Source organism: Drosophila rhopaloa, unplaced genomic scaffold (assembly GCF_018152115.1).
Source record: "Drosophila rhopaloa isolate 14029-0021.01 unplaced genomic scaffold, ASM1815211v1 contig_163, whole genome shotgun sequence".
NCBI lineage: Eukaryota > Metazoa > Arthropoda > Insecta > Diptera > Drosophilidae > Drosophila > Drosophila rhopaloa.
The window spans coordinates 12847265-12873934 of record NW_025335043.1 but is presented as its reverse complement, the minus strand read 5'-3'; the positions used below and the strand labels follow the sequence as shown (position 1 = coordinate 12873934).

The 26670-nt window shown below is 40.8% G+C and overlaps 1 protein-coding gene across 3 annotated transcripts; it reads right to left on the bottom strand.

Annotated features, from left to right (window-relative positions):
* Window positions 1–161: 161 nt before the first annotated feature.
* On the bottom strand, window positions 162–24906 carry LOC108048155. 3 transcript variants are annotated; one of them, XM_017128655.2, is made up of 9 exons: window positions 24697–24906; window positions 15728–15914; window positions 12250–12578; window positions 8370–8676; window positions 6043–6072; window positions 2617–5784; window positions 2225–2436; window positions 1922–2162; window positions 162–1864 (listed from the first exon to the last, which is right to left on the bottom strand). In XM_017128655.2, exons 2-9 carry the CDS (start codon window positions 15802–15804, stop codon window positions 1672–1674), a joined length of 4557 nt encoding a protein of 1518 aa, XP_016984144.2. In that variant the 5' UTR covers window positions 15805–15914; window positions 24697–24906; the 3' UTR covers window positions 162–1671. The 3 variants fall into 3 exon arrangements, with proteins under 3 accessions (XP_016984144.2, XP_016984141.2, XP_016984143.2); XM_017128652.2 differs by lacking the exon at window positions 6043–6072; XM_017128654.2 differs by lacking the exons at window positions 8370–8676; window positions 12250–12578; window positions 15728–15914; window positions 24697–24906 and having other exon boundaries at window positions 6043–6112.
* Between the last annotated feature and the right edge of the window lie 1764 nt (window positions 24907–26670).

Sequence of the window (26670 nt, the reverse complement as noted above, 5' to 3'; positions counted from 1 at the left end):
AGATAAATAAATCTTCTGGGTTCTTTAATAAATTTATAAAAAATCGTTCGATTTAAATATTTGTGAAATACTTAACATAACACTTACCTTCAATTAAATTCTTATTTAAGAGAACTTAAAAAAACGGCCAAACAATATCCATTGAAAAAAAAACTGTCAGGTTATGTTCCACTAAAATTGAATTTTAGCATATTTTATTCGAAAAGAAAACATTTTAAATTGCAACTTAGGGGAATTTGCTCAATTTTGATGGAATACATTTAGTAAAATCGTAGTGCCTAAGGAAACATTTCAACACACATTCAAGTTTTGGATGCATATAAACATTTTAAAACCAGTTAAACGTTTTGTTTTCGCTTTAGCAAGTTGATAAAGTAGTTACATTTAGGACGGTTATACACATATAAAGAATGCAATTTCTGGTAGGGTCACAAATATTAGTAGTTCACAACAGCGATTGGAAAAAGCTCAGAAAACATAGAGTTATGGCTAGGACTAGACTACGAATTTTCAAATTTGTGTCCTAACTGCTTTATATGCGCTACGTTATCGATCTTGTTCCCAATGAAAAATCTAAATCTGCAAGCAAACCTCTTCGTCGTCGAGCTCTTAACTTAATTGACGCGCTCCAATATTGCACTCAGCTACCAACAACTCGACTAGTTCAACGCTACCTCTACTCTATCTCTACTTCTTCTAAATTTGTTCTCTTGTCTAGCAGTAAAAAGATTTCGAAAAAACCATTTTGTCTCTGTTTGTGTTTGATTAGTCTTAAAAATTGCTAATACTATTTCGCTACTTTCATCAAAATGCAACCTTGTCTTGCCCGTGCTCAACTACTATCGATAGTTTACGTATACTTAACATGATCGTTCTTGTTTTCGTTCACTTTCCATTTGCAATTCAATTCAACCGTTTCGAAAAAGTTTCTTATATAGTTTTGAACTGGAATTTAACACTACTTATGATGTCTTTGGCTTCTGTTTTTTGCTTTGTATGCGCTTAACTCTTACAGCTAAACAATGTAATTATCGTTAACACTTTTTCGACAGTTATGCTGCCATTGGTTTTGGTTATAGGTTTTTGATTAAACATTCTTTGTTTTTTGATTTTTTCGTATGTTAGTGTGAGTGTGAATATCAATTTGCTACAAAAGAGTTGCATTTGTATAAAATTCAAGTCTAACGATTTGTTTCAATAAATTCCTTGTTCCAATCGCAGATCAATTGGAATCAGTTGGCTGATCTGATGACTCTGGTTCTTGTTTGTATTCGATTTATGAGTACCCTGTGTATTTAAGTAGGTTTTTTAATTAGAAAGTATTGTAGTTAACGTTAAATACGTTCAAGTTAATAAAACTGTATATCTTAAATTTAAAATAATGTCAAATATATACATTTAAAGTTTACATTTAAGCAATAAAATTAAATTGAACAAAATAAAATTAATAAAATAAAATAAATTAAAAACGAAAAATGTAATCATATTATACTTATAAAATATTGACCTGTAGTTTTAGTTTCTTAAGAAAATCAAAGTCCCTCTTTAAAAATAAATCTATTTACTAAGTGTGTAGTTCACCCTTTCGACTATGTTCTGTTTTTGACTAGCTCGTTAGGACTTTAATAAGACCATTAAAAAGTCAGCAGTTTTTTTGGTTCAGCGATCTGGTTAACTGAAGTACTTGAGTCCCGCGATTAGCATAAATTTCTCAATAAATAACTCCGAATCCAGGACTGCAATGTGAGCCGCACGACCAATTAGAGTGTTGGCCGTATGAGGCAGGGCATGATGGACATCAAAGCGGGCCAAAGTCAGTTCCGGCCTGGCCAAAATCGGAGCGATTATATTGTGCACCATTTCCCTGGGAAAAAGTAGTATAATAGACCGATATTTTATAAGCTTGGGGTGTATTAATCACCTGTAAATAGTGCCCAACGAGGAACTGTCCCTCATGGCCGCCTTGCAAAGTTCCAATCGGGCCGAGTGCGCTGGAACATAGCGATCCTGGCTGGATCCACAGAGCAGAATGTTCTTGAAATGATGCAGGGTGCTCCTTTGGCTCAGCCTGTACAGGAAACAATTCCGCATGTCGGTGGTATCCCGCATACAAAGCTGCAGCAGGGATCCGGACTTTTTCCACTTTTGCATGAACCACATGCCTACAGGCGAACGTATAAATGGTGAGTATTTTAGGTGGTGTTCCTAACTTTTATGGCCTTACCCATGTTGACCAATCCACTGGTGTTGTAGAGGGTGCCCAGATGAGGTCCCGACAGCGAGAGGAAGGTGTGCAGACGCGGGAGCAGGGGTCTCATCTGGGGCCTGGCCAACGCACTCCTCACTATGATCGTGCCCAAGGAGTGGGCCACAAACGATATTCGAGCGGGATTCAAAGCGCAGCTATCGATATGGTAGAGTATCTCGGTTACCAGCCTAAACGATATACAATTTAAACATTAATCAATTTTAAAGTTAACATTTAAACTAATCAAACCAAAACTTAAATTGTATTTAAGTTGCTGAGCGAGTAGTACAATAATTTAAAAGATTTTAAGGCAAATCTAGTTTAAGATGGACCAAAAATAATAGTATTTAAAATATTGTATAACTCACCGATCAGTCATGGTGTCAAAGTCTGAGAATGTGTCTCCCTGATTTCTCTCCGACATGAGAAACTCAAGATTTACACCGGGTAATCCCAGTTCCAGATAGGTGCGCACCAGCCTCAGATCCGCCGAGTTGCCATCCAACCCGTGGACACAGATGACCAGGTGCATTCCGTTGGGAGAAAATGCACGGTACTCGTCACTGATGTAGAAGTATGGGAGCTCCGAGGCCAGCTGTACGTAATCGGAGTATATGGTACCCTGGTATTTGATCTGCTTTCGGAACTCCTCGCGATACTTCTCGAACTCCAGTAGGGAGATGCTGGGAGGTGCCTCCTGGACGGCGGAGGACACCGGACCCTTCCGCTTGTGCTTGGAGATGGTACTAGCACTATGTGTCTGCTTCGTTCCTCTCACCTGGCCATTGGAGTTCTCCTTGTTTTCATCCTGTTCGTGGTCCAAACCATTCTCCACGCCATTACCATTAATCGCATGGGATTTGCATTGGTGGCTTAGGGGATTCGGTAGATTCTGTGGCCGTTTTAACTCCGCCAAGCTGTGGGATTTCAGTACAGGCTTATTGCTGAAGATGGCCGGCGTGGAGATGGGGCGCAGTGACTCGTAGATGTGGTACACTGGATTATCGATGGCACCCACGGGCTGGCGTTCCTTTAGAGGCGGTGGCAGATGGCAGGAGACCAACTTGGCTTTTCCCGTAGGAGGAAGTGCAGCCGGAGCAGGAACGGTAACAGTAACTGGCAGGGGGACAGGTGCCAAAGGAGCTGTGGGCGCCGGTTCTGGTGGCGGATCACGGAACTCATCGGGTGGCGGAGGAGCCAAGGTCAGAGCTAGCTCCTGCTCTTGATCCTGAAACTGCTGAGGAGGTGGCAGGCACACCGCATCCAATGGCTGCATGTCCTTCAGACTCGTTATATCGAAATCCGACTTGGATTTCTCGCACTTGGTGGCAGAGGCAGTCTTGTGGCGATTCCTGCGCGGCGGTGGCTCCATCTCCTCCACCTCCGTGGACTCACCATTGGGCAGGTGACGCAGTCTATCCAACTGGAAGCGCGAACGCTCCCGTTTCACATTAACAGTCACCGATGAGATCTTCTTGTGAACGTCGGTCTGCTGGCGAGCTGGAGTTCTACTTTGACTGGAGGATCCTACTCCGGCGGCCTGTCTTTTCCGGGTCTTATGGGGATGTTGCTGCTGGAGCTGCTGCTGTTCCAGGACCTTCTGCAGACGTAATCTCAGCTGCTCGCCATTTAGACGGGTCTCCATGGCCATACCCATTCCCAAATTGAGTTGCGTGTGCCTCTGTCGGTTGGTTAAACCTGTGCTGGTAATGGTATCCGGACTGGAGATGGCCAGTGAGCTCCTCCGACTGCTCACCCAGCCACTCTCCTCGCTCAGCGACGAGGTGGAGTTGCTCCGCTGTCGCCTCAACTGAGAATCGGAATCGAATTCCGGTGGGGGAGCCAGATTAGGCAGGGACTCACTGAACCCACTGGTGTTGGGATCACTGCTGGTGGTGTTGTTATTACTGGTTCCATTTCCATTTCCAGCTCCCTCCAAGCGAAAGGGAACACTATTCGAACTAAGCATCTGGAGTTTCTGCATCATGTCGCTCTCGGAACTGCTGGACTCCTTCCTCAGTTGGCCCTGCCTCAGCATCTCCTTGATATCGGAGACCCTGACCCGAGCAATCTCCACAGCTCGCGGGATTTGCGAGGAACTACTCCTCGGCATGGTGGTGTGCTGACTCGGCGGAGGTGGTGGATAGGAGTTCCTCGGCGGAACCATCGACTTGGGCAGGGAGTTGTAGCCATTGGTACACTGCTGTTGCTGTTGCTGAACAACCGGTTGCTGTTGCTTGGGAGGATTCAGCAGCTTGATCTCGTGCAGGTAGTCGAATTTCCCATATCTCTGACGAAACTCACATATGTTCCTCATCAGATCGTCTGCTTGGAGTCGGGGTAGCGTATGGTTGTTAGTCGTTGTCGCTGGATTCGTGATTAGTCCGTCGCAACCATCAAGTTGATCCAGGGACTTACTGTGTCGCGCTGGCACACTCGAATCCAGATCGAGATCCTCCAGCAAACCCGTGACCGAGTGCCTGGATAGATTGTGACGCAGTGAGGGAGCAGCGATTACCTCAGCAGGTGCTTCCTTGCTGGGCGCAATGGTGAGACTCGCCTGGAGCACCTCGCCGCCCAAAGCGAATCTCGGCGTGATCACACATTTGGCATGCGGATGAGCTGGACCCGAGCCATTGGTCTGTGGATAATCATAGTCAAAGTGGCAGGCCAGGCAATCTTTAATGCCATTCAAACTACTGCTCGAGTGCGTTTTGTCCACCTTCTTCTTCTGGCCACCCACCACGGAGATCGTTTCATCCAGCTGGGGATCACTACCGGATCTTCTTCGGGAATAACTGCTGCCCGGAGTCACATAGCGATCCTCGAAGATCAACGGCAATGAGGAGGCATCGCCATCGATTGGTGTACAGTGAACGGGAAGCGGCGGCAGGGACTGCAGATAGCGACTCCTCCTGGCCAGCTCCGCTATGGCCACGTATCCCTGACAGTGACCTGGTGAGGGTGATCCATTCGTTTGATCCTGGCCACCAGCTGCCGCCGCATGACGCGGTTGCTCCAGCACAAAGAAACCTTCGGCAAATCTACGCACTCGAAGTATATGATGCTTCCTGGCCAGCAGCGTGTGCACGGCCGTCGAGGATCTGGAGGCCAGGAGGACCCTGCGCCACCAGAAAATGCTCTCCGCACACAATTGGGCTATGTCCGAATTGGCCCTTATGGCGAAGTCCTCCTCCGCCTCCAGTTGCTTCGCCTGATCCAGCAAAAGTTGAAGCCTTTCTGCCGTGTCGTTTTCCCTGAGCGGAGGTGATCCAATCTGGGAGTTTATACTCGGAGGTAACACTGTACTAAACTCATTTAGCGTGGCCTTCAGTTGCTCAATGGCTCCCAGGAGCAAACAGCAGATCTCTCGATGAATCGCTCGGGATTGGAGCAGCCTGCCCGCGGGTCCACCGCTGCACTTGGTGGTGCCACCTATCTGGGGTCCAAAGAACACCGCTTCCAAGGGTCCCGGCGAGGTGTTTCCCCTGCAGCTCAACTTTCCCGCACTCCAGGGCTTCGAACTGCGAGGCGCACTGAAATTACAGGAGGAGAATCATAAAAAACCGCTATTAACATTTAATGGATACGTGACATCCAGTTCATATCTACCATTTAAAGATACTATACACATAATGAAAAGAGAGAGAAAAGGATAGAGACGCAGACGGACGGATGGATACATAAAGCAAGCTCTCCTGGCCACAGAAACTACACCAACTACGTGAACCGAGCAGAGTGGAGTACGGAATTTACACAGTTACGGAGAGTTAAGGATTTTGATGGGCTCTTACCAGAATTTCATATACGAGAACTTGCTTTTCCTGCAACCGCAACCAGTTTTCAGTGTTGAATTGGTCAAGTTTGATCCGTTATTAAGTGATATTGATATGGATTATATATTTAGGTTTATTTCGATATCGTTGGAGCGCAAAAAATGAGATAAATGAATCGTAGGTTATAGAAAACGATAAATGGTTGAATTTAAACTGCAAGTAACTGTCGTGAAAAATATAGTGTGTGGTGTCGATGATTCCTGAGTCATAACTAATTACCTACAAGTGTTAAGGTGATGGTAAGTAAGAAATAAAAAAATTTTGGAACAATATAGAAATTTAGTGCAGAATCGTTGTTTAAAAAAAGAAAAGATTTATATACCAAAAAGTATACGAACCAGCAGGAAATACAAAATTAGAACGAAATTTTCTTTGATAAAAGATTCAAAGATATCCAAAATAAAAAAGTACCAAATTTCTAAACCAGTGAATCTTAACTAAATAAATTAGGTTCTCCAACACCTTACAGTTCTTGTTGGATTCCAGAAATTAAACCTTAAATCAAATCCAATAAAATCCAAAATTAAATGCACTATGAAAAAATGGTTGAACAAGGATAAAAAGGACCTCTGGGATAAAAGTAACTAAAAGAAAATGTTGGTTATTGCAGGCAAAAAAACCTTCACCAATAAGGATTATAAAGGGCAATCTAACTATTAAACTTTGAAAAGTGAGTCAGAGGAAAAGGGATGCTTTATTATTCCATGCCCGTAAAACTGAAAAGTTTCCATGGGAAAAATGCAAGGAAATCTTCTTTAAAAGATTTAATCCCGAACACTTTAAAGTTTCTCCCCCGAAAATCCGCTGCTAAGCCAATCCGACTCCGAGCATGATTGGACCTCAGCCTGCCGAGATAATCAGGCAATTTACGGCTTCGCTCGCGAGGATAAGAGTTGCGGGGATTGGCGGGCTGTAATCAGCATGAGTATCCACATCGGGGCAGAGGCCAAGGTCAACAAGGAATTCCGGAGCCCAATGAGATGATATTTTATTCATACGAAAGAGATAGACTCACTTGGAGGGAGCGGGAACTACGCGCCCTGAGTCAATTTCAAATTCCGTTTCATGTTTTGTTTGCCAAAGGATTCCGTACGAGGACATCAAATTGGTACTCCAACTAGAGATTGGGCTTCGAGCAATAGCAGAGGATTTGTGCACGAAAATTGCCGACAACTTTTAGCAATACAAAACAGATTAAAGAATTATTCGCAGAAGAAAAATGGTAAACTTTCGTCAAGGAGAAGGGGGCAAAAATACTGGCAGAAGGATAAAAACTTTTGCGGAATCAAACGGCGTAAAAATTGACTCTGCAGTATGAAGTTGTAGCTTTCCGCCAAAGGATCCAGCCACGCCCCCTTGGATCCTGTAACGCCTCTGCGTCTTGTTGGCCGTGCAAGTTGCAAGTTTTGTGTTGTGTACTTTTATCCTCCTACTTTTCCCAGCAGGAGCCAAAGGACAATTGCATTGCGAGAGTCATTAAAATTTATGCCTCGACATTTTTTTTTTGTATTCTCTGCATTTTGTATGCACAGTGGGTAGTTAAGGAGGCGGCGGAGGAGGAGCCTGTGCGCAATTTTAATGAGTTGGAAATGATTTGTGCGGGTAACTGGCCGCCAGTTGCCTACGAAATCCCCTGTCCTGCCGATGCTGCAATCCCCACGCAACAGGACACGATAAAAGGGGGTCTGCCACGCCCACTGTCCCATTCCCCGCCAACTGCCCCTTTCCCAGCCCACGCTGCGGGTTCAATTTACTGTGAAAAATATGACTATATCAACGTTGACATTAGAGATCATGTTGTCATCTTCACTTTGAATCTCCTGCATCGCCTGACACTTGAACCGCCTACACTATGCAAAATTAGTTATAGTTTTGATCGTTTAATAGCTAAGCTTAAAGAAGTGCACTTGTATATTAATTTAAGTTTCGTGGGTAGTCACAAAAAGTAGGACGCTACAAATTTTTTTATCAAAAAGTTACCTAAAATAAATTTTTAATTTGGTTTCTTAAATTACAATTCAATATATCGTTGTACTGTCTTTTATTATAATTGTGTTAAATATATCCTGCTGTCATTTTAATAATTTTACATTTATTTTATATTTTTTTTATAAATTTACTTAAAAACATTTTAAATTTGACTTTTATTTTTAAACGCAGCATAATGTTGTTTTAATACCCATTTAAACTTTTTAAATAAAATGTATATTTCCTACGATTCACACTATACTAAAGCATACAAAAGTATTTTTTTCAGTGCATCGGGGCACACCTCCTCTACTCACTTGATGTAGGGCTGGTGGAGGGCCACGAGGCTGGCATGGATGCCCACACTGATGGCCGCCAAGTGGAAGTAGTCGAACAGCACCGGCAGATGGTAATGAAGGCCACGTCCCGGATGGAAGTTCAGCTGCAGGTTCCTGGTGGAGGCCAGTGTCAACGTGGAACTGCCAGATCCGGAGAAGCTGCCCATCCCACTCCCGTTTCCATTGCCATTCATTCCGCTCGTCCCGTTCTGCTCGCCAAACCAGAGCTCCAACTGCAGTGAAAACTCGGCCCGTTCAATGGACTCCTTCAGGTGACGACTGTCAACTGCAAAAAAAGGGGGCAAAAAAATGAATATCCGTCTTGAGGTTGAGTGAACTGCAAATCCCCGGGATAAATGCGGCAGAAAATCCAGCATGCAAACATCCTATGTAACCCATGCCACACCAAAACCCCCACAGAAGTCGATTTCAATTCCGTCTTTGTCTTATTTGTTTTTGTATTGATTTTCGTTTAGTTCGGAACAGAATAGTGGTTAGTGGGTGGTATTGGATGGGTTGGCCCTCAGCCCCCAAAACAAAATGGGTTAATGTCCATGTAGTTGTGCATGCGAGAAAGACAAATCAAAATTCTGCGAAGACCGCAAATGGTTGGCCGGAAACCAAGGAATAGATGACTCAGGAAAATGTTGTCCTAGTTGCTAACATTTGTGTTTGGGAACTCAATCAATTAGGTTTCATTGTCGATTCACAGCAGATGTCAAAGTATTAAATATTTATTTGTTTATGTTCATACAAGTTGGCTTACATAGAATATTGGGAAAATTAGCGTGCGGTAAAGTGTAATATTTTAATGCAGCTCAAACAAGAGATTATTTTTACTATAAACATGTAAAGATAGAAAATAACTTTAATGTAACTAGTTTCAAATATATTCATAACAACGGCTCACTATTTTCCATTTAATATATGTAAAAAGTAAATAAGCCTTACAAAAAATCTTACTACAAATTTATTATAAAAGTCTTATAACCATTTAAAGCTAATTTTATACCAACTAATTTTTAAATTTTTTTTTATGTAAGGAGAATTAGCTATTATGAACTCATAAAGTTGATGGAAAATTTCGTAAGTAAGCTCTTAAAAATGTGGGTCCATTAATGCTGCAATGATTTTTTCCCTCTTTTGGATGCTGATTTACTTATTCCATATTCAACAAGTGAGCTGAACCTAATCGTAGCCTCCCACATTTCGGTATTTCATCAATACCAGCGATTATTCCACCTGCCGCTCCATAATAATAACCATCAGAGTTTACCAATGTTTTCCGCTCCCCCTGGAGACCCCGATCTCTACCTATAGCTTTGTATAGCTCCATAATCCCCGACCGGCTCGTTTCTGAGCTGAAAATGTTAATCAAATTCAATTTGCTCCACATGTCGATGGTGGTTTATGGGGTGGCTACTTAGGATTCCCGCAACCTTCCTCCGTAAAACCCCCCGTGTGTGTGGGGTCATAAAATTCATTTGTTTTCATAAAAGAAGGATTTATCCATCGCAAAAGGCAATAAAAAGAACAGAGCGGAGAGACCCCCAAGCATCTCTTTTGCTTGTTGAGATTTGCTTGGGCCCGCCGCATCACTCATCCGCCATGTGGTCCATGGTGACAATTGCTTTTGGCTGGAATAATTTAAACGGCGAGGATTTCACAAGGGTCTCCGCTGCTCGACACAGTTTATTTTATTGTCTGCGGTGCAGTAACCCACTATATACGAACTATGCGCGTACGAGTATTCTGCGTGTGCCAAAGATAAATTGCACAGTTAGGAAAGCGGAAAAAGGGAAAATGGGAAAACCCCAACAATCACACACATGCGAGACATCAACAACAGACTGAGAGCTGTCAACTGAAAAGTTACTTTTGTTTGCGGCTTTTTCTATATTTCCCGCCACGGCACATGCTTGGGAAACTTGTCCAAATGAATTAATCACTTTACTCGGCAGCCAAGTGGATGATGTTTCCATTGTTGTTGAAAGATTCCAAGGCGAGACAAAAGGGAAAAAACAATAAGGATAAGGGACATGGGAATAGGCAACATCGAGGGGTTTAGGCGTCCATCAAGTGCTCATCATTCTCGCACTTTTCCGAGAACGAGTTGCCAACACCTTGAAATCTCTTCTCCCTCTTTTATTTCTTTACACAATACCCATAAATATGCGAATAAAAATATCTATTTATATTTATATTTATATCCACCATTTCCATTTGTTGACGGTGCGTGTGTACATTTTTTCATGCGCTTTTCCGCATTTCGCCCGTATCTCACTCTTCACCTCTTGTTATTGTGGAAATTAACTTTCAATTTGCTTTTTACCTCGCCTGCGTTTTTTGACACATTCAGTTTTTATGGGTTTTTATGCTGTTTTATGGCGTGCTTACCCTGTGTACAGAATATTTTAAAAGATGATTGTTTTATAAACGTGAACATAACATTTAAAAGAATAAGTTTATGTACGATTTATATATAGCTATATATGTTATATGTTTAAAAATGGTGATGTCTTATTTCAAAATGTATTTGTTATTCTTAAAATGTTTTCAGATTAAAATAGTTTATTAATGTAACCTTCAAGTCTCATAATTATACTTTTTTTTATGACACCAAAGCTTTTTTAGTTCACTTTTAATTCGATCATCTAGCACGATCTATAACTAAATTGTTTACTTTATATTCTACCTTATACTTGGCCTTCTGGCTTGTGTTCAGCGTCTTGTGTTTTTTATTAATAAAAACTGGGTCAATGTGCGGGCCAAGTTTTTCCCTTGCTTGGCAAAGAGTTTTCTAAAAGGAGCTCCCAACTTGCCGTAATTGCATTGCAGCAAGGGCAGCAAAAATCCTTTTAGCTGCAGTCAGCAATAAATGCAATTAGGTGGAAATTTCCAAACTGAACTTTGTGTCCTGCCATACGTCTTCGGCATCTGTCCCATGTGGTCATCAACTTCACTCCTGTTCCCCATTGAGCATTCCCAAAAGCTCAAAAGTTTTTTTTGTTGGCCAGAACCAGAACTTTGTCCGGTCCCTGACAATTTGATTTATATTTCCAATCGAACAATAAACTCATTTCGGCTCTGAAAGTTTCACTGTCCGCTGACTGGGCGAGTGATTTGGTGTCTGGTTACCCGCTTTGGGTGGGTTTTTTCCCGGTTTGCCATTAAAATGCCACCAATGCGGCAACGGGGAATTCCCGGCATTCTTGGCACTCGCCAAAGTGCACATTTCTAGCTTAGCCTACTTGGCAGTATTCTTGACACTGTTATAATTTAATTTAGAATTTTTAAATCGTTAAAATAATCTTTAGAAATTCTAGAAAGTAATAATTAGCAGTGGACTGTTTTTTTTTCGCGGTTTGTATCTATTTTATTAAATTAGTAACACAAGTCTTTAGTCGCTTAAATTTGGATTACTCTGGTTGTGAATAATTAAAACTTGATTTATGCAGTTCCAGCTAGATATTGTAATGTTTGTCGACACGATTGTTTTTAAATGAAACAAACACTGCAATGCCAACAATGCGGAAGAACGCGATACCTTTTCGCATTCTTGGCAAGAGCCTCTGGTGCTCGAAAGTGCACTTTATGCACTAGCCTACTTGGCCGATGGCCGCACTCCTAAAAAAAAACTAATGTTTGACTTTAAAATAAGAAAAGTTACCTTTTCATTTTCATTTTCTGAAAGGTTAGTAACCTTTATCTGAAGAAAAAGTCATTCAAAGTTTTCATTAATTAAAATTTTTTAAGTTTCATACATAAAAAAAAAACATTTATATTAAATTTTAAAATATTTTATAAGGCAAGAACCATATCTTAAATTTCGAAATAATATTTTCCTGAGGTCACTCACCTAGCAAATGGCTCCGAAAGTGGATGATGTCGCGCAGCGGAACCTCTTCATTGCGGTAGAGTATCTGGAAGATGCGCGATGCACCGCTGCCGTTGATAACCGAGGCGGAAGTGCAGCTGCCCCCCGGTGGGGCCTCGAGGAGGCGTGGCACTTCCCCCGGCGACAGCTGCTCCCCCCTCTCGCTGTCACTGCTCTGGGTTCCATGGTCGGCGGTGCCCCCGTTCGCGTGTCCGTTCTGTTTGCCGCTTCCGCTCGCTTCCGGAATGCTCGTCTCCACCTGCACGGGTAAACGGGGCGAGACACGCAGGCCACAGCGCACCTGGTAGAGTCTGTGGGCGGGAGAAGATTGCACAATGCGCTACATAAACTATCGATTTTAAAAAATGTCAGAGCTCCAAGGTGCCATTTTTAACGAATAAACTGCTGCTTACATTTTTAAAACATTTTAAAGAAAGTCAAGTATAGAAAAATGGCGTGTTTGATATAAAAAGTTATGGACTCTCGAAGTCCAATTTTGAGCCACTCTATTACAAGACATCGGAAAATTGCAAATAACTAACATGAAAATGGGTCAAAAATTTGATCAACCCTAAATTAAAAATTTTGAATGCAGATTTTTAGAGAATCGAATCACGAGTCTTTAGAGGTATGCCACTTTGGAATCGGCTTGAATTTGGTAAGGTTATGGAATCTCGAAGTCCAATTTTGAGCCACTCTATTACAGGACATCGGAAAATTGGAAATAACTAACATGAAAATGGGTCAAAAATTTGATCAACGTTAAATTGAAAATTTTGAATGCAGATTTTTAGAGAATCGAATCACGAGTCTTTAGAGGTATGTCACTTTGGAATCGGCTTAAATTTGGTAAAGTTATGAAATCTCGAAATCCAATTTTGAGCCACTCTATTACAAGACATCGGAAAATTGGAAATAACTAACATGAAAATGGGTCAAAAATTTGATCAACGTTAAATTGAAAATTTTGAATGCAGATTTTTAGAGAATCGAATCACGAGTCTTTAGAGGTATGCCACTTTGGAATCGGCTTGAATTTGGTAAAGTTATGGAATCTCGAAATCCAATTTTGAGCCACTCTATTACAAGACATCGGAAAATTGGAAATAACTAACATGAAAATGGGTCAAAAATTTGATCAACGTTAAATTGAAAATTTTGAATGCAGATTTTTAGAGAATCGAATCCCGAGTCTTTAGAGGTATGCCACTTTGGAATCGGCTTAAGTTTGGTAAAGTTATGGACTCTCGAAGACCAATTTTAAGTCTTTCTATTACAAAACATCGCAAAATTAGAAATAACTAACATGAAAATGGGTCAAAAATTTGATCAACCCTAAATTAAAAATTTTGAATGCAGATTTTTAGAGAATCGAATCACGAGTCTTTAGAGGTATGCCACTTTGAAATCGGCTTAAGTTTGGTAAAGTTATAGACTCAAGATGTCCAATTGTAGGCCACTTTTTAAAAGTCATCGGAAACTTAGAAATCACCAACATGAAAATGTTAAAAAAAATGTATCAAAGTTAAATGACAAATTTGAATGCAGATTTTTGCAGAATCAAACTACAAGGAAATACAAAACAAGAGAGAACGCTATAGTCGGGTGCCCCGACTATCAGATACCCGTTACTCAGGTGAAGGGAGTGCGAGGGAGATGCAGATAGAAACTTTGATCACGCATAACTTTTTAACGAATGGTCCGATTTGAAAAATTTCTTCTACATTTCGATAGGTATTGATAAACACAATAAAACTGCATTTTTACTTTTCCGAAATATTTAAATTTTTAAAATCGTATATAAGCGATTGTGGGCGTTAAAGTAGGCGTGGCACCATTTTGAAACAAACTTGTGCTGCGTAGGAACTTCTAAAATCTACATGCAAAATGCCAATCTTCTAGCTTTTATAGTTTCCGAGATCTCAGCGTTCATACGGACAGACAGACGGACAGACAGACGGACAGACAGACGGACAGACGGACAGACGGACATGGCTATATCGACTCGGCTAGTGATCCTGATCAAGAATATATATACTTTATAGGGTCGGAAACGCTTTCTTCTACCTGTTACATACTTTTGCACGAATACAATATACCCTTTTACTCTACGAGTAACGGGTATAAATATACAAAACGTCATATATGTACTTAAATGCTTTGCCATAAAAAGCTGTACAAATAAAGTCGTATACGTAATATTTATAATGAAAGTCACCTATATCTTATAATACTGATTAATAGTATATTTCCTGTTCGTGGTATCGTATTTCTCCTATAATAAACTTGCTGTCAAAACGTTTAAAGATCAAAAATCCTCAATTCCCCTTAGTTGTGTCGGCCACTGACATCTCGGTCGTCAGCAGCTTCACTCGCAGTGACAGCCAAACAAAGGAAAATCAGAGAAAAACACATAAAAATCAGCCCAAACAATTGCTTTATTTTTCTTTTCATCCATTGGCACTCGCACACGATTTGTGTATTTGCGCACATTTCATGCGAGCTTCGTTTTGTACACTTTTTTATGTATTTTTATAACACGAGCTGCTGCCCGCCGTTCGTTTTCTTCAAGAGCAGCAGCAACAAATTGAAATCCCATAAACACTTGGCTGACAATTAGTGAGTGCTACGGTCACTACATAACCCCTCCGGCCCCCTCTGTCCCCCTCTTTTTTCCCTTTTCTGCCGTTGATTGGTTGTGCACTCTTTATTTGCTTATTGCACTGCATTCCGTTTTGTTTGCCCAGCACTTCAAAGGCATCTGTGTGTAAGTGTGTGGGCGAGTGTGCTCAACAAATTGGAGAAAAATTAACAATTTTATTTGAAATATTTTGTACCAATAGCTCTCTGTGTAATGTCGCAATTGACCCACATTTCTTCAATGTTTGCACATAATTAAGAAGTGCAACTCATCATCGTTCATCTGCACACATAGAGGTACTAATTGAAGGAAGTCTGTTTTAAAAACTTCCATAAACTTAAAGCTTACGACAGCATAAATGCCAAGATACAGAAAACAAACAATACATTTTATGAGACTATTTTTATGAGCTACTCACGAATTTATTTCAAACAGAGTGGCATAAAAACAATTCGTTTTTGTTACCCTCTAAAATCGGGATAATAAATCGTTCAGGAAATTGCTTAAACCGCTTAAAGGCGATTTGTTAAGAAACTATGGGTAACTTTAAGCCTAAATACTAATAGAGTTTAATATTTATAGCAAAGTAAAAAATATTAAGACTCTCTGATTTATAAATGGGAATTTAAAGCTGTACATTTTTTTTCACTGACTTGTCCTTTTCCGACTTTAAGTTTGACTAACGCATTTGCCCGCTAATCCATCAATTTCCATGGCGTGCAAATAAAACTTTCTTGGTATTTACTTTATTACTTTACGTTTCTTTGGATGAATACATCACTGAGTTTGAGTGCTTTTAAAACGTGGCGACAGACTCACCCGCGCTGAAACAAATCCACATTGAAGAACTTGTGCAGCTCCACGGAGAATTCGATGGTGGCCTGCAGGTCGCCCATGGTTCCTTGACCGCCCAAGGGGCTACTCCTGGTCCTGCTGCTCCTCCTCCTTCTGCTCCTCCTCCTCCTCGTGGTCGTCTCAAGTTGTCCGCAAGTTCATTGGCTCCTTCCTGTCACGAAAAAAGAAACACAAAAATTACGATAAGTTTTTACTTTTATTTATGGTATTTGATTTTTTTAGCGCTGACTGCAACGCCCACGGCAAAAGTGGCATTGCTGCGCTCTGCCAAGTTCGATTGCCATGCTCTCAATAAATTTATTGGCAACTATTGACAGCTTGGGCAATTGATTGCCCTGTAATTGTGCGACGAAACTGTGCCAAGTGGGCGATTTTCACCGAGCGCGCTTTATTGCCGCGGCTGTGGGTTGCTTCCTGTGCAGAGAAAAAATAGGACCTAAATTGTGCATGAAAAAGGATGTTTTTTCTAAAAAAAAATAGGACAACGTTGTTGCATATTTATGACCTTTTGACAATTTTAAAGGTGGTTTTTTATATGTGACACAAATACTTTTAAAATATAGATGATGCCCAAAAACACGACAAATACGTATGTACACCCCAATCATATCATAGTTATTAAAGTGATTAAAAGCCAGTTTTGTATAATTAAGCTTTTAAACTAATTTAAGATCAATTTTAAGTCTTTTCTCTAAGATAGGGTTTATTTAAACTGATAAGTGGGTTTAGTTAAGGGTTGAGCTTAATCATCCGACTCTCACATCAATCTTTAAACTAAAATCAGTTTAAAATCCGTTTCAGGCTTAAATGGAATTATATTTATTGCACAAAGGACTTTCAAAATAAGCAGAAGGTGAAAATATATGAATTACTACCATTCTTATGAGTTTTCCTTTGTGTAGCCGGGTTTCTATGTGTGTTTGTGTGTTCTGAGGTTAGCGGGTCAGCCACAACAACAACGAAGTGAAACCAGAAATGGGGGAAGCCCCGCCACGATGTCAGGCGAATGGGGCCAAAAGCGAAAGGAAGACAGCAACAACAACAACGATGACAACTTTTAATCGCCTGAACAACAAAAGCTCCTTTCCTTCACGTCGAAAAAAACGAGAGGGAAAGTGGGGAGGAGTCGGGAAAGTCAGTCAGTCAGTCGCCTGCGAAGCCCACGCCTACAATAACATTAATGTGCTGCAGTTAATGCCACCCCCACCGCTTTTCCACCCACTTTTGGGTGACCTCGCTTGTTGTTGACACAATGGAAGCGAGGCAAGAAAAGTGCTGCTGCTGCAGCTTCTGCTGATGAAAGAGTTCTCCGTGCGGATTTTTAAGGATGGCCCGGCAAAGGGAACATGTCTGTTTTCCCCTCCGCAATGTCTGTCTGTTGTTTGCCTCATTGTCAATGTGGGTTAACCTAAGTGAGCCAAGAGGTGGGTGGTGTGGGTGGAAAAGTTACACTACGATTCGCAACATTATGGGAAATTCAGATAATCAATCATTGTGTACTTAATTACTTAAAACATCAGCATCGCAGTTTTGAAAGTGTTAATACATCGACAATGAATTTTATTAAAGTTATGATTTTAATTGATAAATGTATTATTAAGATTAATGTTTTATTATTAACCTAAAAATGACTATTGATTTTATTCCATTAAAAAAATAAATTAAAATCAAAATCATTTTACTAATTATTCACATATAAGCTTTTATTGTCATATAAAATATAGGTTCTTTTTCATGTTTTTATTTTATTTGACTTTGACTTTGATTCCTAAGAAAAACCTTTTTAAATTCATTAAATTTATTCTATTCACATAATAAAAAGCCAGCCTTAGAAATATTTTTCGTCTTTAAGAATTTTTTAAGGATTTAGAGCTCAACAAACTTGATATCTAGATTTAAGTGACGCAGACTTATAGTTGCTAACCGCACTGTTCGTCTGCTGCAGCTTGGCAAGTGAAAGTGATGATGCCATTTGTTAGCAAAGTCCTTAAACCGCTCTCCTGCCATCCTGCCATCGTTGGTCCCCATCCGCATCCCCGTTTTATCCCATGATGTATGGGCAAATGTTGTCGCTACATTTTGACTTACTTTGTCATTAAGTGTGCGCCCCGCCCAATTCTCTTTTCGCTTGACAAATATTTGTGTTCATGAATTTGAAATGTTCTATGAAGTCTGCGGATTTTCGGCTTTGGCTTTTCGAAATTAAAAGCAAATTTGCTTGTTAGTTTTTACCCACACAAACGGGCCGGGTTTAAAATGGTTCCTTAACTTTTGAACATTACGCATACGCCGCGTTGTCTGAGCGAATAACCAAAAATAGCAAAAACAACTCTTGTAGTTGAGGGGAAACTGGGTCATCGCCAAAGTTCACACAAAAAACGAATTGTGAATAAAGTGCCAACAATGAGTGCACAAAGAATGAGAAATTTTTTTATATTATATATAAAACGGGAAGCGGAAACTTTTTAAAAGCTCAACACAAACACATTTGTGCATCGGATAAAGTGGAAAAGCGGGAAGTAGAATTTCAGGGGATTAACAAAAGCAAAGCCGAAACATAATGAGAATTTTTTGGCCAACTTAGGCGACCACAAAGACGAAATGCATTTATCAAGTTTCTAATTGAAAACTGGAAACTCCCATAAAATAGCATTAAGACCTCATAAAGTTTCTGAATGAAAACGCTGTTTCGAAATTCGCCAAACTAAAATAATAATAAACGAAATGAGCTGTGAACTATTCAATATCTGGGCGAGACCACCAAAAAGTACGCCATAAAAATAAAGCTACAAAAGCCACTTGAGTCACTTATCAAGACAAAAGGCCGGCCCAAACAAACAGTTGCCAACAAAGACACAAAGACCCAAACATAAGCCCAGCATTTCCGATCGCCGAGCCTCACCCGCCGACTTTCCTATCCCAACCGAAACTGTCGATGACAACGGCCTCATAAACGGGAGAAATCAAATCGTTCGTGCTTATCATCGTAATGATTATCCCTAATGTTCCTGGGAGGGAACGAAGAAAGGACTTCCGCGAGAAGGAAATGGGAAGGCAGGGACCGTGGCTATCTGCTAAAGTAAACCCACTTCGGGCCCAACTTCGCTGTACGTTACGTGTGCCCTAAATTATCGTTGTCTGGCCCAAGTCCAAATGGCAGGAAAAATAGGGAGAACCGAAGGACTAAGGGCCGTCAATGGCAGACAAACGAGGGTTGGCCCCCCTCCCCAGATGAAGATAAGTTGGTGACCCCGACACGTTCTGTTTTTTTACGTCTTCCCTCCCGCGCCACGAAAACCGGGTCCACCACTTGTTTTGATAAATACTATAGTATATATAGGGGGCGTACATACATAAAACATGGCGTGTGAATGTGTTAATGTCTAAGGTCGTCGTGGCCTGTTGATGAATGGAAAAGCTTTCATGTTCATATTTCAATTTAATGCCACAGGCCGGTCGCACTTCCTTTTGGGCCTCTTTTATTTTCGACCCGGTTTCAAGGCCATAAATTCAATTAATTTCCTCTTCAAGTCTGACTTTATGATTGTGAAAAATTAATTAAAATATTTTGTGTAGCTTCAAGCTGCTCGGATCAAAAAGATTGCGTTGCCCGGCGACCAAAAAGGTCCTTGAAAAATTAATAGGTTCTTTCCGAGAGCTCGATTTCATTCATTAACGATTTATATTGCCAACTTGTTAGCGCTAACCTTCCAAAACTTCGATACTAAGCAAATTAAGTTTATCCAATTTGGAGGTTGAAGCATGATGTTTATCGCATGTAATTTGAAACTCAGAAAAAGCAAACTTTGTGCTGATTGTTATCTCAGTTGCCTGAAAACATAGGAACCCGGAGAAAAAGCTCTTTCAATTTGGTTGTCCGGCAACTTTCGGCTACCTCCACCCCATTTCCATTCCCATGACAACTTGCTCGGCAGTCAGACTGAGCCGGAAATAGGCAATTTCATATCAGACAATTTCAACGACCGATTTGTTTGCCTGGGTGGCGAATTCCAGCCTGTAACATGTGTTTTTCCCTTAAATTATTCATCAACTGGCAAACTTAACCAAGCTGGGCTCTAACTCTGGTCTCCACATCTCTGCCCAGGCATCTCATAAAAAATGCCCTCGAGTGCCGACTTCGTCGCCGTCCATGAGCATGAAAATTATTTTCCCTGGCCTCCAAACTCTTTCCCGTCTATTGTGCACAATAAAGCAAGTGGAAGTGCTCTTGCGGAGTGTTGAGACTTGTTAGTTACCTATTAGTTTTTAAATTTGTCGACTACTTTTTTGGCAAATAAAAATAACTTGGCATATTGGAAGACAGTAACCTTATGAATGTTTTGATTACAAATTCCTTTCTTACCATCACAAAAATGGGTTTTTATAGGTTTCTAAGTACCGAAGAAGGTGTACATAATATATTTTGTATTAATTATGTGACTTATAAAAACCACTACATTTTGTAAAAAACACACTATCAAGTAATTAGAAAATTATGTTTATTAAGGCAGCAGTATTTAAGATTAAGAGATGCTAAACATGTGGTTCCAAGAGTTCCACAAATACAATATACCCCTGCAATCAACTGGTAACGGATAAAAAAATTGCCAACAGTTGCAGCTGATGGCGGGCACAAAAAGCGAGGGGCAAAAACGAGGTGCTCGGGCTGAGGTATCTTGGCCAAGTGCATCGCGTGCCCGGGGAAGAGCCAGGGGCACTCCGGCGGGCCACTTGCTCACGTTCACGTGTCGAGGCCCGAATGGGGCCCAAAGTCGGGGGGACGGACAATAAAGGGCGAGCCGAAGAACTCAAGTGCGCAGCCAACAATAACAAAAGAACAAGACCCCAAGCCAAGAGCAATGGCAGCGGGAAAGTTAGGAAAGGCAACCGCCTAACTGGTCTGGGAAACAGGGCTTGTGGCGAGTGCAGGCAAGTGCAAGGAATTGGTCAACATTTCTACGGGCCTCTCACATTACACGTGCCCCACGTTACAACGGAAAATGGGTGGAACGCTGGGAGGGCGACAAATCGGGTTGGGAAATCTTGTGGCGCATCAAATGGAATTGAAGTGAAAGAAGCACGAACGAATGAAAGATTGCGCCGAGGCTCAAAAGAGCTTTGCGAAATGAAATGGAAATGAAAAAAGGTAAATGAAAAAGATCAAGAAAATAGGGAAGATCCAGGAAATATGAAAAACAAGGAGATACTTTTAGAATTTAAGTTCTAGGAATTTGGAAAATTAAAATAAGAAATAAGGAAAAGTTTTTAGGTAAAGGAATGAGTGGATGTTTTAAAATTAGGTTTAAAATGTTTATATTTTAAGTACTTATAATAACTGATGAACTTAATATTTGAGTCTTAAAAAAACAAGGCATACTTAAAAGAAATTAAATAAATATTTAAACTTCTGAAAAAATATGTAGTTTCAATATACTCTTTAAATAATAAAATTAGCAGGGTCAATATTTTTCAACAACTTGGCTAAGATCCCTATAAAAATCTTAAAAGAAAAGAGAGCACTTACTAAAGATGGCTGAAATTAGAAGCCATTAATTGGAATAATGGAATAGAATAGGAAACTCAAGCCCCGCTTCATTAAAATTCCCTGAAAGGCAAGGAGCAATAAAGGAAAATTGAGAACCGTTGCCAGGATAAAAGCGCAGAGAAATAAATAATAGAAACCTGAGATTTGAGCATCCAATGCAGAGTTATTAGAAGCACAATGTATAAAAATTCTGCAGCAAGGCTGGGATAATTAAATCAAATAAATTATTTATCAAGCCATGAAGGCTGCTGCAACTAGTTCGCTACATCCTAATTTGCTCAACTTTCTGCAGCATTTCCGAGCATACATGATGCATGGCCACTGCCCCGCCCACCGGATGACTTAATTATATGCACCGAGCACCAAGCACCCACATCCCCTTCCACATCCACATCCTATGTGGGTCCCCTCCTTCTGAAGGACCCTTCCCACTTGGTTAACTCCAACAAAGCTCAACGAGTTGAGCATTGTGTAGAGCGAGCGGAGAGAAAGCACGAGCATGTGAGCACCTGAAGGACCTCCGGGGTCTGGACTCTCTAATGAAAATGGAAACTTGAATTGGCAGCAGACCGAATCGGAGGCGGGGAAACCCAGGACTCGCGGGGTGGGGTCGTGGAAAAATTGAATTGAGCCTTTTTATGCGACCAGACTGACGATGGATGGGGCAGGAGACGGAAAAGGATATTTCATTACATTTAAGCATGCATGGCTGAGTGGGAGGATTCGGGGGTGGCTTAGATAGGGTAACGCCCACGTGGAAAAAATGGCAACATTGTTCAAATGTGCAAATATTGGCTCAAGTGACGGCAATAAAAGAGTCAACCCCGGAAAGTTGCTTGTCCTTTCCTAAAGCCCTCGAGCACCTGAGGGTTATCCTTTTTATGCAGTACCCGGTATTTTGCAAATATATTGGGTATATGTAATGTCTCAAAAGTATGCTTGCTCAAAGTAAAGCTAAGGTGACGCCGAAATCCCTAAGCCTATGAATTTCCTAGTTAGTGTTAATAAAAAATTCTTGTCTTGTCTTAGAACATTTAAGAATATTTTGATCAAACGTAAAGCATATAATTGGAATAAAACAGGATATACTTAAAATCGGGACATAATCTTTGATCATAACATTATCGTTGTCTAAACAATGAATTATTTATATAGAAAACAGCGACAAAAATGGGTGCTCTGTAGTCTCAACCCTGTATTTGTTAAACTCATCGCAAATCCATTACGTCACCTGGCATGTCATCAATTGATGTCCCTTTAGTGTTATCCCAACTTTAACCTTAAAAGCTCACGATTGTCGACAGCAATTTCAATTTCTCCATGATTGGCAGCCCGAACCCAGACCAAAAGTACGCCCCCTTTTTGCATAATTGCATACCTGGCTGGGCATTATTTCTGGTACGCTATTCCGATATACAGGGGACTTTTATGTTTTTCCAGAGCGGTCATGTCATAGATCTCGGCAGGAAGGAGCTCTTAACCCCTGGCTGCCACCGTGCCTGTCACAGCCTCATATGTCGCCTGCGGTTTTGTTTCGGTTCGGTTCAGTTCAGTTGGGTTGAGTTGAGTTGAGTTGCGTTGCGTTATGTTATGTTGGGTTTTTTTGCGAGCTGCTTTGCGTTATGCGGCAGTTAACTGTGTCGTGACATGTGGCAAGCATAAAAGAACCGTAAAATGTCATGTTTGTTGTGGGCCGAACATGACGTGAAGTGGTCGAGATGGAGTGGAATACGAATACGAATACGAAAACCGGAATATACCGGGAGGGTGACGGGACCTGCCAGTACGATGACGACTCTCACAGTTTGGCTGACATGTGACTCACGCATTTGCCAAAAGGCCGGAATAATGGGTGGGGTGCAGCAATGGCAACAGGGGGGTGGTGGTGGTGGGTTAATAGGTGGCCGTGTCAACACATAGCCAAATTACACTAGGCACGCAGAAAGGAAACCGGAGAGCCACAAGAAATTTCGGCGGCGGTAAGGATTTTTTAATAAAGTCGCAACACGAGTCGAGTTGAGTTAGTCATGCCAAGGTAGACGGGGTGTACAAAGGACCTGTGCTCCCTAATTAATAAATCGATTTGGATTTAAATATAAATAGATTTTAGGCCATTCCAAATACATCTTTAATAAGGTCCTTTTCTACATTTGAAAAACTCCAATTTTGGGATTACCAAACCAAATTTGTGATAATCGATTCACAAGTATTTAATTCAAATTTTTAAAACTCAATTATCGAATTTATAGTTGCTGATTTATGGCCACTGACTCGTTATCAATCATTTAAATTTTGTAGCACAGTGTTGGGCGCAGTTGTTACTCGCATTGAGGGTCCTCTTTAGTCCCTTTTTTGTTGACCATCAAATTTGCGAGCAAATGTCCCGTGCCCGTCCCGAAACATCCGAAATTCGTTTTAATTAAATGCATCATAAATTCTCGCACATTTCAACTAGCGGAGGGTTGGCACCCAAAAAAAGATTCAGTCGAATCGCACTTGTCACTCAGTTTTGAACACTTTTTCATTCCATTTTTGATTCACTTTTCTCTCTGGGATTTTCGGTTGTTTTTTTGTTGTTTCCGGAGGTTTTTGCCCTACAATCGACGATGCCGATTTTTTGTCGCTCATTTTGTGTGGCCATGAAAAACGGAAAATTTATTTATACATTTTTGCGTTTGCTCTGGGGGACTTTGCGTATGAAATGTTTTTGCAATTTAAAAATAATTTACCAACCGAACAGTTGTTTGTTCAAAGAATAACATGTAAATGCAGGAATATAATATGCTGTGGGTGGGCATATAAATATCAAGTAATTGGCATGTCCTTTTTTGGACCGTTTTTATGTATTTTAATAAAATATGATAATTTAAGCGACAAAAATATCAAGTAAAAACTACTGAAATTTTAATATTAACGGTTAAATTATTGAAAAGAATAAAAAATCACATTCCCTCTGGGGAATTTAACAGAAATGGGTCCTTGTAAAATGTCAAATAACTTTGTTGGGAATTTAAAAATTGTTTTTGTCCTTTTTAGAGCCCTCGTTTAAGGTTATGGCCTGAGCAGATATACCCCCCAAATTCGATGGGAATTTAAAAACGTGGTGGCCTTTTAGGGAGCCCTAAATTTAGGTGCAGCAGAGTGGGCCCATTGAATTAATTAGGCTGCGACAACGACGAGCACTTTAAGCGAGGGCGGTCAAGTGGTGGGAGTGGCACTCACACACACTCTGCCAAGCATTTTGCCCTAATTTTACTTTCTGCGATGCGATGTTATCAGGACACACACTTTGGGGCAAAAGGGAGCCAGCCGAAGAGACAACCCACATTCCACAACCGCTCTCTCTTTGGTTTTTTTAAGCCATATCCCGATGTCATAATTTACGCACTTCTTTATCTGCCTCCGGATTATTTGCCCTGCCCGGTGGACATTTCCCCGCGCTGCTTTCCGGCTAATGAAATTAGAGTGCAAAAACCGAAACACCGCAAAGAACCGAGTGTTACAACGAACGAAACTATTATGATACTTTCTTTCCTTCGGTTCGTGTTCGCAACGTGTTCGAGAATTTCCACCGCTCAACGCACGTCCGCACCGGGAAAATGTCTACAACCAACTGCGCCGGAAAATGAGCACCGCGAACTGGGAGTCGAGAATTGAAAATTGAGAATCGAGCACGGAGAACGCACCACGGAATGCGTCGTCGGACAAGTTGTTCTTCGTGCTCTTGGCCGTATTTTTCCCATCAGCCAAATTCAATTTCCTTTCCTTTCATCTGTAAGAGAACCAGGTAAAGAGAGTGCACTTTTCCTAAGCACTTTCTCTTTGGAGAGATGGAAATAGCTACAGCTGAACGAAGGTTGATTGATGGGAATTTAAATGTTTTGGCTATGACGGGTGATAAGTGATTAATTAGTTTGCCATAATAATAAAGTATCAAATTTTCTACTGAAATTGAAAGTGTTAAGGCTAAGAAATGGTTGTAAGCAAAGTGATTTAGTATTGGAAATCGATGACTATTAAAGCGCCTCTATTTATATCTTATTAAATCATGCTTACTATGATTTAATTTAAGTTCCTAAAGATTTAATTTAGCAAATAAGTTCTTTAATAACATATGATAATTTTTTATCAAAAGAAAGTGTTTTAGCTATACACTATTTGTATAAAACCAAGCTTGGTAGTAAGTAGTTAATAATTCGGTTAAATTTGATAATATAACTTATTGGGATGAACGTAGGTACTATTCTTTTGTACTTGCATTATTTCAAAATTTCTTGGAATACTGCTATATTTATTAGGTTAATAAATATTGCTTCTTTAAGTGATAACCAATTTTTTTTTTTTACTTTGAACCTTAGCTAATTGTTTTATTTTTTACAAAACAAACTTGCTTATAAATATTGTTTAAATGTATACTATTCGTACATGTCTTTTAAATTGAAGTGTTACCCATAGTTTATTGTTCTGGCAGCTCCAGCTGATTTCTCTTCAGCGAATCCTCTTTTTCAGCCACTCCTGGGCATGCGCTCTCTTTATCCTGGCTCTCAAACACCGTTTTGCGTCCTGTCTGTTCCCCCGGGTCCTGTTGTGTGACTAGCCCTTGCCGGCGGCGACGGTTTCGAGGGGAAATCCAGAGGGGAAACCTGGCGAACAGCTGGACACGAAGAGAGATAAGCGGGACACAGTGAAAGGAGGCGGCTCTGGGATAAGGACAATGCGACAGACGCCTAAGTCGCGAATTGCTGGCAACAATGTTCGCCAAAAGCTCTTCTCTCATCACTGGAGCAGAACAAAGTAAATCAAGGATGGAAATCTCGAAGCCGAGTACCTTCTTCCACCTCTCCAGCTGATTAGTTTGTCAGCATTAGTTTTGTTTAGTTGCCACACAGACAGGTGGCTGCATCCCCGGAGAAAATACCAGGGGAAAGGAGAGGAGAGGGCTGCGGGGGAGTTGCTGACAGGCACTTTCAATTTTATTTGCGCGCTTTATGGCAAAACATGATTATTGAGCGGGAAAAGCGCAGGATGGGCGTGCTGTTCAAAAAGGATTACTCATACGCACCGTTGCACCCTATGGGAATCAGGAATGAAATGATGAGCTTATTTCCCCAAAACAAGTTTCAAATTTCGTGCGCCACCACAATTGATGGATATCATTTTTGTGGCTTAAAATTATATACAAAAATAGAAAACCACAAATATTTTTTTTAGCTGGAAGTTCTAGATGCAAAGCTCATTAAAACGGTGAAATAATTCGAAGGTTTACGTTAAATGGCAATTAATTTCATAATTGTATGCACTTGAAGGTAATTTGCTGATTGGAATTTATTCGGATTTACAGATAAATCTAATTAAAGCAAAT